General features: G+C 56.6%; 1 protein-coding gene across 1 annotated transcript in view; it reads right to left on the bottom strand.

The window, feature by feature from the left end:
- The window catches only part of FBXO42 (F-box protein 42), a 51,295-nt gene that overhangs the window by 18,270 nt on the left and 19,920 nt on the right, over positions 1-13,105 (bottom strand). Inside the window, exons 3-4 of the mRNA XM_054647741.2 lie at positions 12,336-12,452; positions 6,600-6,734 (exon numbers count right to left, since the gene is read on the bottom strand). Of these exons, the coding sequence (XP_054503716.2) occupies positions 6,600-6,734; positions 12,336-12,452 (252 nt within the window). The remainder of the gene's footprint in view (positions 1-6,599; positions 6,735-12,335; positions 12,453-13,105) is intronic.

Here is a 13,105-nt window from a genome sequence, read left to right as displayed (position 1 = left end):
TTGTGGCTGTGCACGGCTGGATTCTGTCAGATCCTGTGGGACCCTGTGGGATCCTGTGGGACCCTGTGGGATCCTGTGGGATCCAGCACCACCCCTCTCCTTGGGAAGCCCACTCAGTCCTTCCCTGCATCTCCTTCAGCTCCACAAAGCTCCCAGAGCTGGGGAGATCCCAACTGAGGAATTCAGCACCGTGAAACTCCAGCGACTGTTTGGAAAATTGTTTTGAAAACTTTCGCTGCTGTTTTCTAGAAGGGGCAGATGAAAACAAGGCTGGGCTTTTTAGCTCGGGGCAGGGTTTTTGCACAGCTTTGTCAAGGCCAAACTTCTCTGCTCCAGGAGCGACGGGGAGGTTTCTCCACCAGGACCACATCTGACACCAGGAGTCTCTGCCGAGCCTCTCCTGCCTCCTTCGGGCTGTTGCTTTTGTTGACACAACACCATCAAAGGCACCTTCCCCTCAGTCACAAAGGGAAACTGATCCTCCCACTCCCGGCATGGCATGCAGGGGGCTGGGGGAAGAGCTGAGCCACGAGGAGCCGCTGGCAGAGTGGTTTTACTGCGTCCTGCTAAGGCCACCCAGGAGGTTTAGGCACAAACTCCAGGCTGGAGCAGGAGGGAGATCAGCCAGGACCGACAGTGAGGGCAGAGGGGATCAAAGCCTCATGGAGGAGCTCTGCCTCTGAGCCTGGTTTGATCCCCAAATCCTCAGGAAGATGAGAAGCTTTCCCATCTCCCCAGAATGACTGCAGGGACAGGAACAGCAGGAGAAAGGGAGAGAGGTCCTGGGGAGGTGCCTGTGCTGGGGCAGGGTGGCCCAGGGCAGCAGGAGCCAGGAGCAGGAGCAGGAGGAGCAGGAGCAGGAGCAGCAGGAGCAGGAGCAGGAGCCGGAGCAGAGCAGGAGCAGGAGCAGGAGCAGCAGCAGCAGCAGGAGTGGGAGCAGGAGTGGGAGCAGGAGCAGGAGCAGGAGGAGCAGGAGCAGGAGCAGGAGCAGGAGCAGGAGCAGGAGGAGCAGGAGCAGGAGCAGGAGCAGGAGCAGGAGCAGCAGCAGGAGCAGGAGCAGGAGCAGGAGCAGGAGGAGCAGCAGCAGGAGCAGGAGCAGGAGCAGGAGCAGGAGCAGGAGCAGGAGCAGGAGCCTCCTCCCAGCAACAGGAAAAGTGGAGCCTCGGGGCTCCTAAACCCCTGTGGGATCAGGGAGGGATATCCCGGCCTGGCAGAGGGAAAACACACAGGGACAGGAGGGACAGGGCCCTTCCAGCCCTCCTGCCTGCCCAGGTGGGAGCACAGGGGGATGATAAAACAGAGCTGAGAGGAGGATGTGCATGTCCTACAGCAATGCCTCTCCCTGCAAAGCCCGGGGTGTTCCAGCACCATTCCTGGCTTTATAAACACAACAGGCTCAGTTTTGAAGGGAAAAGCTTTTCCCCTCTGTTCCATGAGCCCCTGGGAGAGCAGAGCTCCTGGCCCTTTCCTCCCTAATTCAAAAAGGCATTTTCTGGTGTGGTTCTGGCTGAGTGAGGCCAAGTGCAGGACTCTGAGGAACTGGAACCAAGGAGCCCAGGAGGGACAAAGCCTGCAGGGACACAGCCTGGAGCAGCCCAGCAGGGCACCAGGAGCCTGCCTGGGGACACTCCCCATTCTGCCTGTGAGCTGTCCCTGCAGGACGTGTGGACAGGAGGCTCAGATGGTGCCAAAGCACCTGGGGCTCCTCTGGGAGCCTCCAGCAGCTTCCCCTGCACAGGGAGGGTGGGAGCTCACCAGGAGGGTTCCACAGACCTGCATGGGAGCAGCACAAACCCTCCTTGCCAGCAGGGCAGCAGATCCAGGGATGAATCCAGGCATCAGCAAAGGCCTCAGCACAACCCCCTGCAAGCTCCCATTGCATGAAGTCATGGAATCATGGAATGCTCTGGGTTGGAAGGGCCCTTAAAGCCCATCCAGTCCCAGCCCCACCATGGGCAGGGACACCTCCTACTGGCCCAGAGTGCTCCAAGCCCTGTCCAGCCTGGCCTTGGACACTTCCAATCCATGCCAGGGCCTCATCCCCCTCACAGGGAACAATTCTTTCCCAATATCCCATCTGACCCTCCCCTCTGGCATTCCAGGCCCTTGTCCAAAGTCCATCTCCAGCATTCTTGGAGCCCCTCCAGGTACTGAATGTCCTGCAACTCTCAGTTTCAAATGGGGTTTGGTTTCTTTCCTGGCTGTTCAGCCCATTTTTGGGGAGCACCAGGGACTCTCACCACTGAAACCAGCATGCTCCACCAGCTGGACTCACAGGATAAACAGATTCCAGCATAAACCACCCCCAGCCCTCCACCAGGATGCCCTGAGCACAGATGGGCTCAAATTCCAACAACTGCCCAGGCTAACTGTGCAAGTGAGGGCAAGGAAAACACCCCCAGCACATGGAGAAGGCCTCTGCCTGCCAGGGACCACCTACCCTGGGACAGCACTGCAGCATCCCACACGTGGGGCTGCAAATTATCCTACTCCTGCTCCTGCTCCTGCTCCAGCACATCCTGCGTGGGATGGGAAGGGTGGGAGCAGCTCCACAATGGCCAGGAGAGCTCCAGGGAGAAGAGCTGGGAGGCACCTTCCCAAAATAGAGATCCTGCTGTCTGCCACCCTCCTTTCCAGAGCTTCCAACCCCACCAAAAGCTCTCTGGAAAAGTCAGGCACTAACTCTCTTGTGCTGCTCCAGCTCCATCCGTCACACGTCAAAGCCATTGTTTCAGATCTAAGCAAAAAAATACTTTGAAACCTCAAAAATTAGGGTTTTTTGAAGTAATTATCTCCCTCCTCCGTCTCTGAGACTAAAGAAACCCAAGCCAATTATTTCTTTGAAGGCTAAATATTTACTCCCAGATGAAGCAGCTGGGGCTAGAGGGGAATTATCCAGCTCTGATGTCATCTCATGCCTGGGAGCCAGAAAACCCGGATGAAAACAGGTAGGAACAAACAGCAACAACAACAACAACAAAAGGGTGTCTTCTCCTGGAAAAGCCTCTCAGGAAGGGATGAAGTTGTGCCCAAGACATTGTGCTCCCATTCCCTGCCCAGGGCTCATTAGAGAAGATGCTGAACCAGGGCACACGTGGAGTGTGAGGGAACCTCTCTGAGCAAGCCCTGGCCTTGGGGAAGAGGCAGGGTCTCATCCCAGAGTCTGGAGTCTGTGGGGCAGGTGTGGGAACTCCTCCACAGCAATTAGCCTGCACACACAATGAGCGGTGATCAATCAATGTCAACTCTTCGGTTTTTCTTTAAGAAGCCCTCTCCTGCCTTATTTACATCCCAGCATTTCAAAGCTCTGCCCCCTCCAGGCTCTCCTTTCCCAGACAGGCGGTGCCAGCCCCAGTTGGGGGCACCCAAGGGAAGAGCAGAGTGGGAGCTGTGGGATCCCACCGGGGCTGACTCATCCCTTTGGAAAAGCAGGAACCAGAGCACTCCCCGGCCCGGCCTCCAGTTTCAGCTGATCCCATCTCACCCATGACAGCGTGCAGGAACATCTCCTCAGGGGATCTTCCCTTCCCGTGGGACCCAGCCCCACCACGCATTCCCACAGAGCCACAGAGCCACGCATTCCCACAGAGCCACAGGGCCACAGAGCCACAGAGCCACACATTGCCACAGAGCCACGGAGCCACACACTGCCACAGAGCCACAGGGCCACGCATTCCCACAGAGCCACAGGGCCACAGAGCCACAGATCCACAGAGCCACAGAGCCACGCATTCCCACAGAGCCACAGGGCCACGCATTCCCACAGAGCCACAGAGCCACAGGGCCACAGAGCCACAGAGCCACGCATTCCCACAGAGCCACAGGGCCACAGGGCCACAGGGCCACAGGGCCACAGAGCCACAGAGCCACAGAGCCACAGAGCCACAGAGCCACACATTGCCACAGGGCCACAGAGCCACAGGGCCACGCATTCCCACAGAGCCACGCATTCCCACAGAGCCACGCATTCCCACAGAGCCACAGGGCCACAGGGCCACAGAGCCACGCATTGCCACAGAGCCACAGGGCCACAGAGCCACAGAGCCACGCATTCCCACAGAGCCACAGGGCCACAGAGCCACACATTGCCACAGAGCCACGCATTCCCACAGAGCCACAGGGCCACAGAGCCACAGAGCCACACATTGCCACAGGGCCACAGAGCCACAGGGCCACAGAGCCACACATTGCCACAGAGCCACAGAGCCACAGAGCCACAGAGCCAGGGCCACAGGGCCACAGAGCCACGCATTCCCACAGAGCCACAGAGCCACACATTGCCACAGGGCCACAGAGCCACAGGGCCACAGAGCCACACATTGCCACAGAGCCACAGAGCCACAGGGACACAGGGCCATAGAGCCACACATTGCCACACATTGCCACAGAGCCACAGGGCCACAGGGCCACGCATTCCCACAGAGCCACGCATTCCCACAGAGCCACAGAGCCACAGAGCCACAGGGACACAGAGCCACAGGGCCACGCATTCCCACAGAGCCACAGGGCCACAGAGCCACAGAGCCACACATTGCCACAGAGCCACAGATCCACAGAGCCACAGAGCCACGCATTCCCACAGAGCCACGCATTCCCACAGAGCCACAGGGCCACAGAGCCACAGGGCCACAGAGCCACGCATTCCCACAGAGCCACACATTCCCACAGAGCCACAGAGCCACACATTGCCACAGCCTGGGATGGGCTCCAGGATGGGCTCCCTGGGGCACTGGGGACAGGGCAGGGATGGCTCTGTGGGGCACTGGGGACAGGGCAGGGATGGCTCTGTGGGGCACTGGGGACAGGGCAGGGCTGCCTGGGGCACTGGGGACAGGGCAGAGCTCCCCGGGCTGCAGGAATCCATGGCCTGGGGCAGAGCAAGCTCTGCAGAGCCAGGGAGCTGCGTGTGCATCCTCCCCTCTCCAGCCCCAGCAGGGCAGGAGCCCCTTGGGAGGACTGGGGTTTGTTTTCCCCTTGTTTAAATCCACAACTCCCCAATTCTCCCCTGTGGGAGTCCCACAGGGGCTGTGGGACACAAAACCAGAAACACCAAGGAAGTGTGGGTGGATATCCAAGCACCAAGGGAGGTGTTCACGGCTGGAACTTCCCAGGTGACATCAGCACTTGGGACTTGTCCCCAGTCCCTCTCCAGCTCTCCTGGAGCCCCTTCAGGCACTGCAAGGGGCTCTGAGGTCACCCTGGATCCTTCTCTTCTCCAGGTGAACGCCCCCAGCTTTCCCATCTCCCTCTATATCCATCTCCACCTCTGTCTCCTTATTCCCTGGATTTTGGAGGACTTCAAGTGCAGACAAGAAAACACTTGATAAAATATCTGAGCAGCCCACAATACCTGGGACACATGAATTCTGTGCCCAACAAGGAATGCTGGTGGATGCTGAGCTCCTTTTTTCCTTCCTCCTGCCAAAACAGCTGCTCTAACACTGATTTCTCCCCCTGTCCCAAGAGCTTCCCCCAATTCTTCTGCTTTCCTCAAAGTTATTTTAGTGGAATTCAGAAATTAAAAGGGAAAAAAACCCCAAACTTGTTGTGGGTGACATTTCCAGCACAAAAACCAGTGTGGGAAATAATCTGTGGTGTTTTCCTGCCCGGCTGAGGGTGCCTGGACAGCAGGAATGAACCTGCTTTCCCACGCTCTCCCACCTGCACGGGCTTGTCTGCTCCACCCCCCAAAATACCTGGAGTGGGAGCCACTGGAATGAGCAAAGAAAATCTCAGCTTTGTGACAATGACTCTCACCATGGAATCACGGAATGGGACCTTAAACACACCCAGTGCCACCCCCTGCCATGGGCAGGGACGCCTTCACTATCTCAGGCTGCTCCAGCCTGGCCTTGGACTCTCCCAGGGATCCAAGAGCAGCCTGGGCACCCTGTGCCAGGGCCTGCCCTGGGCACCCTGTGCCAGGGCCTGCCCACCCTCACAGGGAACAATTCCTGATTCCCAATGTCCCATCCAGCTCTGCCCTCTGGCAGTGGGAGCCATGCCCTGTGTCCAGTCCCTCCAGCCCTTGTCCCCAGTCCCTCTCCAGCTCTCCTGGAGCCCCTTCAGGCCCTGGAAGGGGCTTTGAGCTTTCCCTGGAGCTTCTCCTCTCCAGGCTGACAATCCCAATTTCTCAGCCTACTCCAGGCTGAACAATCATCACATCACATCCTTCTCAGCCTACTGCAGCATGAACAATCCCAACTCAGCCCTCCCCAAATGAACAATCCCAACTCAGCCTTCCCCAAATGAACAATCCCAACTCAGCCCTCCCCAAATGAACAATCCCAACTCAGCCCTCCCCAAATGAACAATCCCAACTCTCTCAGCCTTTCCCAGGCTGAACAATTCTGATTTTCTCAGCCTCATCACCTCAGGCTCTGGTGGCTGCAGGGAATGTCCCTCACCCTGCACGACAGGGACCAGCTGCTCCCCAGAAACGCCCCCAAGGCGGTGCTGAGGACTCAGACTCTGCCACAAACCCCACATTTCTCCAGGATGCAGCCCAAACCCGGTGGGATGAGGCTCAGACACACCCAGAACCATGGAACCCGAGGCCTGGGGAGGAGGGAGGGGCGTGGGGGAGCTGCAGGGCTCACCTGAGGCCAGGGGCCGGATCCACTCCTTGCTGTTGAGGTCCAGTCTCCAGAGGTCGTTGAAGGCGGCGTTGCAGCTGCTCTGGGTGCAGCCCCCAAACACGTACATGGACTGGTTGGGGTCGTAGTAACACGCACCTGCAAGGGAGCACAGCCCTGTCACTGCTGTCCCCACAGCCCAGGCACTGCTGTCCCCACAGCCCAGGCACTGCTGTCCCCACAGCACTGTCACTGCTGTCCCCATAGCCCTGTCAGTGCTGTCCCCACAGCCCAGGCACTGCTGTCCCCACAGCCCTGTCACTGCTGTCCCCACAGCCCAGGCACTGCTGTCCCCACAGCCCTGACACTGCTGTCCCACAGCACTGTCACTGCTGTGTGCCCCACAGCACTGTCACTGCTGTCCCACAGCCCTGGCACTGCCCTGTGACCCACAGCACTGTCAGTGAAGTCCCCACAGCCCTGTCACTGCTGTCCCCACAGCCCTGGCACTGCAGTCCCCACAGCCCTGTCACTGCTGTCCCCATAGGCCTGTCACTGCTGTCCCCACAGCCCTGTCACTGCTGTCCCCATAGCCCTGGCACTGCTGTCCCCACAGCCCTGTCACTGCTGTCCCCACAGCCCTGTCACTGCTGTCCCCACAGCCCTGGTACTGCTGTCCCCACAGCCCTGTCACTGCTGTCCCACAGCCCTGTCACTGCCCTGTGCCCCACAGCCCTGGCACTGCTGATCTGTGTGACCACAGATCCTGTCACTGTTGTCCCCACAGCTGCTGTCACTGCTCTGTGCCCCACAGCCCTGTCACTGCTGTCCCCACAGCTGCTGTCACTGCCCTGTGTCCCACCCCCAGATCAGGCCCTTTCCTCCCTGGAGAACGGCAGCCAGGCTGCCCCAGCTCCCCAGAACCACAGGGCATCCTTGAGCAGGGTGAAGCTCCAGCAAGAACCTTCCCAAGAGGATTATCCCTCAGGCAGAGCTGCTCCTCAAAGTGCAGGGAAAACTGCCTTAGAGGCCTGTAATTAATGAGCTTAGCTGTGATTAAAGCACTGAGCTCACTGACCTGCCCTGAGCTGGATCACAGAGCTCACAGACCCCTCTGTGCACCCAGCCCTGGGCTTTGTTCTCTTTTCAGGATTTCACCCCATCTCATTTAAAGAGCCCCACTAAAACCCAGCACCATGCAGGGGCATTCCCTCTGCTCCCTGGGAAAGGATGAGGCAGCCAGATGGGGAACAGGGAGCAAACACCACGTTTGACAACCCCTCAGAGACACCCAAGAGCTCTTGGCCCCAAAACAAATCCCATGGAAGTGTCTGCAGCACCCAGGTACCTCTGGCAAGAGGGAACTGAAACATGGAGCAGAGAGGGCTTGCTCAGCTTGTCTGCCTTGGAGGCTGGGCAGAATTCTGGGTTTCCCATAAAATTCCATGTGGAATAACCCCCTCCAACAGCAAAATCACTGAGATTGTGCTCTCCTACTTTTTTTTTTAGAGTAATTTTAAGCAGCTGAAGATAAGGAATGCAGAGCAGCTTGAGGGGAAAAAATAGGGAAAATCAGGAAAAAGCAAGCACAGTGAAAAACTGCAGTTTATTCCAGCCTGTGGGAATTCCACAGTGGGATTGTTGGGGCTGCTCTGGACTCTGATGATTCTTGTGGATCCAGCTCAGGATATTCTGTGATTCCATGATACGTTTATACACAGTTTGTATCAGGTGTAGAATAAATCAGAGGGAAACTGTGCATGTCCCTGATGGTTTTAGGGTTTCTTTGGGTGGAAAACACTGAATGGATTCAGTTGGGGTTTTTTTACGTCCCAGCAAAATTCAGTGACCCCCTGGAGTTTCAGCACTGCAGAAGTGGCTTATCTTTGGAAAGGAATCAGTGATTCTGGTGTTTGAAGACACTGATGCTCAGGGAGAGCAGAGTTCTGGCTCTGAGCACACTCCTGACTGCCCTGCCCTGAGCAATGAACCAAAGGAGATTTTCACCCGGAGGCCGAGAGCCAGAGCAGAGCTGACTGGGGAGGGAAACCAGATGGAAAGCACATTCCCTTCACCACAGTCAAAGAACATTGACTTCTGAACCTCAGAGAACATGAAATAAATTCACCCATCCCAGTTCAAGGGTTGTATTCCCCACTGGAGAGATGGGGAGGAGCTGGCTGGGCTGTAAATCCCATTCCCACATGGTTCTTGGGTTGGAGGGTGACAGCCCTTGGTGTTGGACACTGCCAGGGACCCAGGGGCAGCCACAGCTGTGCCAGGGCCTGCCCACCCTCACAGGGAACAATTCCTGCCCAATATCCCATCCAGCCCTGCCCTCTGGCAGTGGGAGCCATGCCCTGTGTCCTGTCCCTCCAGCCCTTGTCCCCAGTCCCTCTCCAGCTCTCCTGGAGCCCCTTCAGGCACTGGAAAGGGCTCTGAGCTCTCCCTGGAGTCTTCTCCAGGTGAACGCCCCCAGCTTTCCCATCTCCTCCTATCTCCATCTCCACCTCTATCTCCTCACTCCCTCAAATGCCATTGTCCTGCTCCTTGCAGTGCAGAGCCTGGATGCAGCCAAAAACCCGGGGATATTGAGCAAGGCTGGGTGCTGGGAGGAGCTGCAGCTCTGCTCCAGGAGCAGCCCATCCTGTAAAACAAACATTCCAGCTCTCACCGCTCCCAACGGGTTCGTCAAACCCACAAATTGCTGTAATTACTCATGCCGGTGGTGCCACCAACCCCAGGCTCCTTGGTAACAAAAACAATAAATCAGTGCTTAAAATTAGTCACTCCTCCAGCAAAGGATCAATATCCCTGGCACAACATTCCTTTGCTGCTTTTCGGTTTCTGCATTCCTGAGCCTCCTGACATCTTTTTCCAACTGCGGGCAGTGATTTCACCCCGTGACTCATCACCCTGCTACGACCTCGCAGGTTCATACATAAAACAGCTCGGTGACTCCTGTGAACATCACCCAAAAAACCCCAAACACGGATGATTTCTGACCCTAAACACTCAGCATTATTGATGTTTCACATCCTGCAGCTCCAGTCAAACCCTCAGGAAAAGTGACAGCCCGTCCACAGTTTGTTCTCAGCAGTGTGATCCCTGCCAGGCACTGCCTCCCCACGGCAGAGCCTTCCATTCATTATTCCTTATCAAGCACTTCTGCCATTCCTCCCTTCAGGACTGAGAGCAGACAGGTTGACCTCCAGCTGCTTAGAATTCCCCTCCTTGTCCGTTTGTGCTCCCTTTGAGAACTTCTGGGACAGTTCTAATAATTCCTGGAAGCGAGAGCGAGCCCCAGCCAGAGCTTTGATGGCAGCACTGACTCGTGCCTGGGCGGTGACGTCTTCCCACAAAAACCAGCAAATCACTCATCCCTCTAGAAAGGGCTTTGTGAGTCCTTCCTGCTCCCTCCCCACTGCCCAGACTCCTGTTCCCTCCACCTCAGCTCACTGTCATCCCGTGGGATTTTAGGTGACAGTTCAGAGTTTGCCTTTCGGAACTGACGATTTGTAGCTCGGCTGTAAGGCTGGAATCCCGCCCGCGGGCAGTGAACGCTGCTGCAGGGAAAGCAGAGGCTGCAGATCTGGGCAGCTGCTCACAAACCAATCCGTTTAAGTCAGCAAACAAGTTAATCCAGATTAGCTTTGTGCCCACAAAGTGCATTAATAACGCTGCCGTGGCCACCGGGGCCGGGCAGAGCCGGGGCACTGTCACCGAGCGAGGCTAATACGGATTACACGCTCCGAGGGCAGTGGATTTAGGGAGACAACTCACTTTGCAGCCAGGAAGCCCGTGGCAGGCAGCAGGATAAAGGAAAGAGCACACAGTGCTCTTTGGGGCAACTCTGAGCCTTTTCCAGGCAATTTCTAGCTGGCCTGAGCACTCAGCAGTGGCAAAAACGCTGCTAAAATTGAAGGGAAATACACGCAAGTGTGAAGTCGTTAATAAGCACTTCAGTAAGGTTGCTAAAAATGAGCTGTGAACTACGGAGCCTTTTCATCCTTCAGGAAGGCCAGGGTATCTCGGCAGAGCACAATGACTTCACCAGAGCTCCCCGCAGCGTCTCCCGGACTTGTCTTGGCAGGAGGCAGCGCAGCGGCTGCCTCATAAATTATTGCTTGGGAAGATGAAAATGTGATGCCTGCTGCTCTTGGAATGGCAGGGCTTGCACCGTGTTTATCTTGCCTCAGAAAAATGCAATTTGCTTCCTGGAAGAGCTCTCCCCCAGAGGGCTCAGACCCCGTGCTGAAGTCACAGGATGGAATTTTTGTTGTGTTTTTTTTTGTTGGAGCTGAGGCAGCTCAATGCTACTGCACACCAAAGAACAGGGTTTATTTCAGTATCTTTCCCTCAAAGGCATTGTGCTTAGGTATCTCTTATCTTCCTGTTCTCTTCCAGAATCTTGGAAGCAGGAGAAGAATTCACCCAAACATTGAGTGGTGCTGTTGACTGAATTACTCCCTTTAGTCAGCAAATCCACCTGCAGCTCTGCTCGATTTGAGCCCAGCACATTGGAGAATTCCCAGTTTTCCTCACAGATGTAGAGGACTGTGCCAGCAGCTGGTGAGGAATCACATCCCTGAGTGCTGCTCTTCCCAAAACCCATCAGCTTTGATGGCAATGACTCCAGTCCAGGGGCTGAGGAGGACACAAAGCTCAGGCCCAGATCCCGGGGACAGCTCCGGGTCCTCAGGACAAGAAGGACCCTGAGGGGCTGGAGAGTGTCCAGAGATGGGAACAGAGCTGAGGAAGGGGCTGGAGTACCAGAAGAGGCTGAGGGAGCTGGGAAAGGGGCTCAGCCTGGAGAAAAGGAGGCTCAGGGGGACCTTCTGGCTCTGCAGAGCTCCTGACAGGAGGGGACAGCCGGGGGGTCAGGCTGTGCTCCCAGGGAACAGGGACAGGACAAGGGCAACAGCCCTTGCTGTGCCAGGGGGGATTTAGGTTGGATATTGTGAAAATCCCTGCATGGAATGGGGGTCAGGCACTGGCACAGACTGCCCAGGGCAGTGCTGGAGTCACCATCCCTGGATGTGGCACCTGGGGACGCGTTTCAGTCAAGGGCTGACCCCATGATGTGGGAGAGTTTTCCAGCCAGGGGAGCTGCAGAAAGATCCCTGCACAACCAGAAAGCCACAGTCCCACCCCCCTTCCACTCCATCAACACTTCCTAGGATCAATGAGCCCGCCAGGACCAGCAGCTCCCAAAGCCCTGCTCTTGTGCTGAGCGTTGGCACAGCCGTGGGCTGAACACTGTGGCAATGGGCACGTGTGGCACTGCCAGCCCCCAGGGAGGCAGCTCCCATTGGGATTCCAAAGGATGGCAGTGCCCATTGGGATTTCAGGGATGGCACTGCCAGCCCCTGAGGGAGGCAGCTTCCTGTGGGATTCCAGGGCATGGCACTGCCCATTGGGATTCAGAGGGTGGCACTGCCAGCCCCCGATGGGAACGGGATTCCAGGGCATGGCACTGCCAGCCCCTGAGGAAGGCAGCTCCCATTGGGATTTCAGAGGATGGCACTGCCAGCCCCTGATGGGAGCAGGATTCCAGGGGATGGCACTACCAGGTCCCAAGGGAGGCAGCTCCTATGGGGACTCCAGGACATGGCACTGCCAGCTCCCGAGGGAGGCAGCTCCCAGTGGGATTCCAGGGGATGGCACTGCCCATGGGGACTCCAGAGATGGCACTGCCAGCCCTCAGGGAAGCAGCTCCCATGCAGGGAGGAGCTGCCAGGGCACTGCAGGGATACTCACTGTGTGAGAAGCGCTGGGTGATGGGGGTGCCAGGGTAGGGGTAAGTGCGGCTCTCCCACTGGATGTTCCCTTCCTGCACTGCCTTGATAAAGCCGTGGTAGCACTGATGGGCCACACCTGGGGAGAGAACAACACTGTCAGCAAAGCTGGGAACTGCTGGGGAAGAAGAAACAGGAAAGCCTTATAAATATGATTGCCTGGCAAAAAATTTTGAGAATATGGAAACTATAAGCAAGATTGAAATGAAAGCAAGCTTTGAGATCCCTCAGTTCCTGAACAACTGGAAAACAATGGTGTGGCCAGCTGAAGGTGATCCCCTTTTGATGGAACAACACCCTCTGCTTGCAGACAGCTCCAAGGGCCAGAGCAGACCCTACAGCTTGGCAGAAGGGGCCCAAAGAGGAGTTTTTAGGGTTTAAAATGTAGCACAGTATGGTAATGTAGTGATTCGTATAGGCTGTGTGTAAATGCTATAGGATTTGTATATTGTACTAGATTGGTTAGTGAGAATCAGAATATTCAACACAGAAGAAGATTTATTGTATTGGAATGGGAACCTCGCTCTCTTAGGTTTTTGCTCTCTTACCCTCTCATCCTCTCTCCCCCTCTCTTCTCTCAGTCCTGCTCTGAGCTGTGTCTGGCAGCTCCCAGCAGGGCCCTGCACCCAGGCCCTTTGCAATAAACCCCAAGTTCCAAGCCCTGGCCTCAGAGATCTCTCGTCTCTGTCCATCCCACCCCTGACACTCCTACAGGGAACAAACTGTGCCTGC

Source organism: Agelaius phoeniceus, chromosome 24, assembly GCF_051311805.1.
Source record: "Agelaius phoeniceus isolate bAgePho1 chromosome 24, bAgePho1.hap1, whole genome shotgun sequence".
Lineage (NCBI taxonomy): Eukaryota > Metazoa > Chordata > Aves > Passeriformes > Icteridae > Agelaius > Agelaius phoeniceus.
This window is presented reverse-complemented; position numbering and strand designations above follow the sequence as displayed.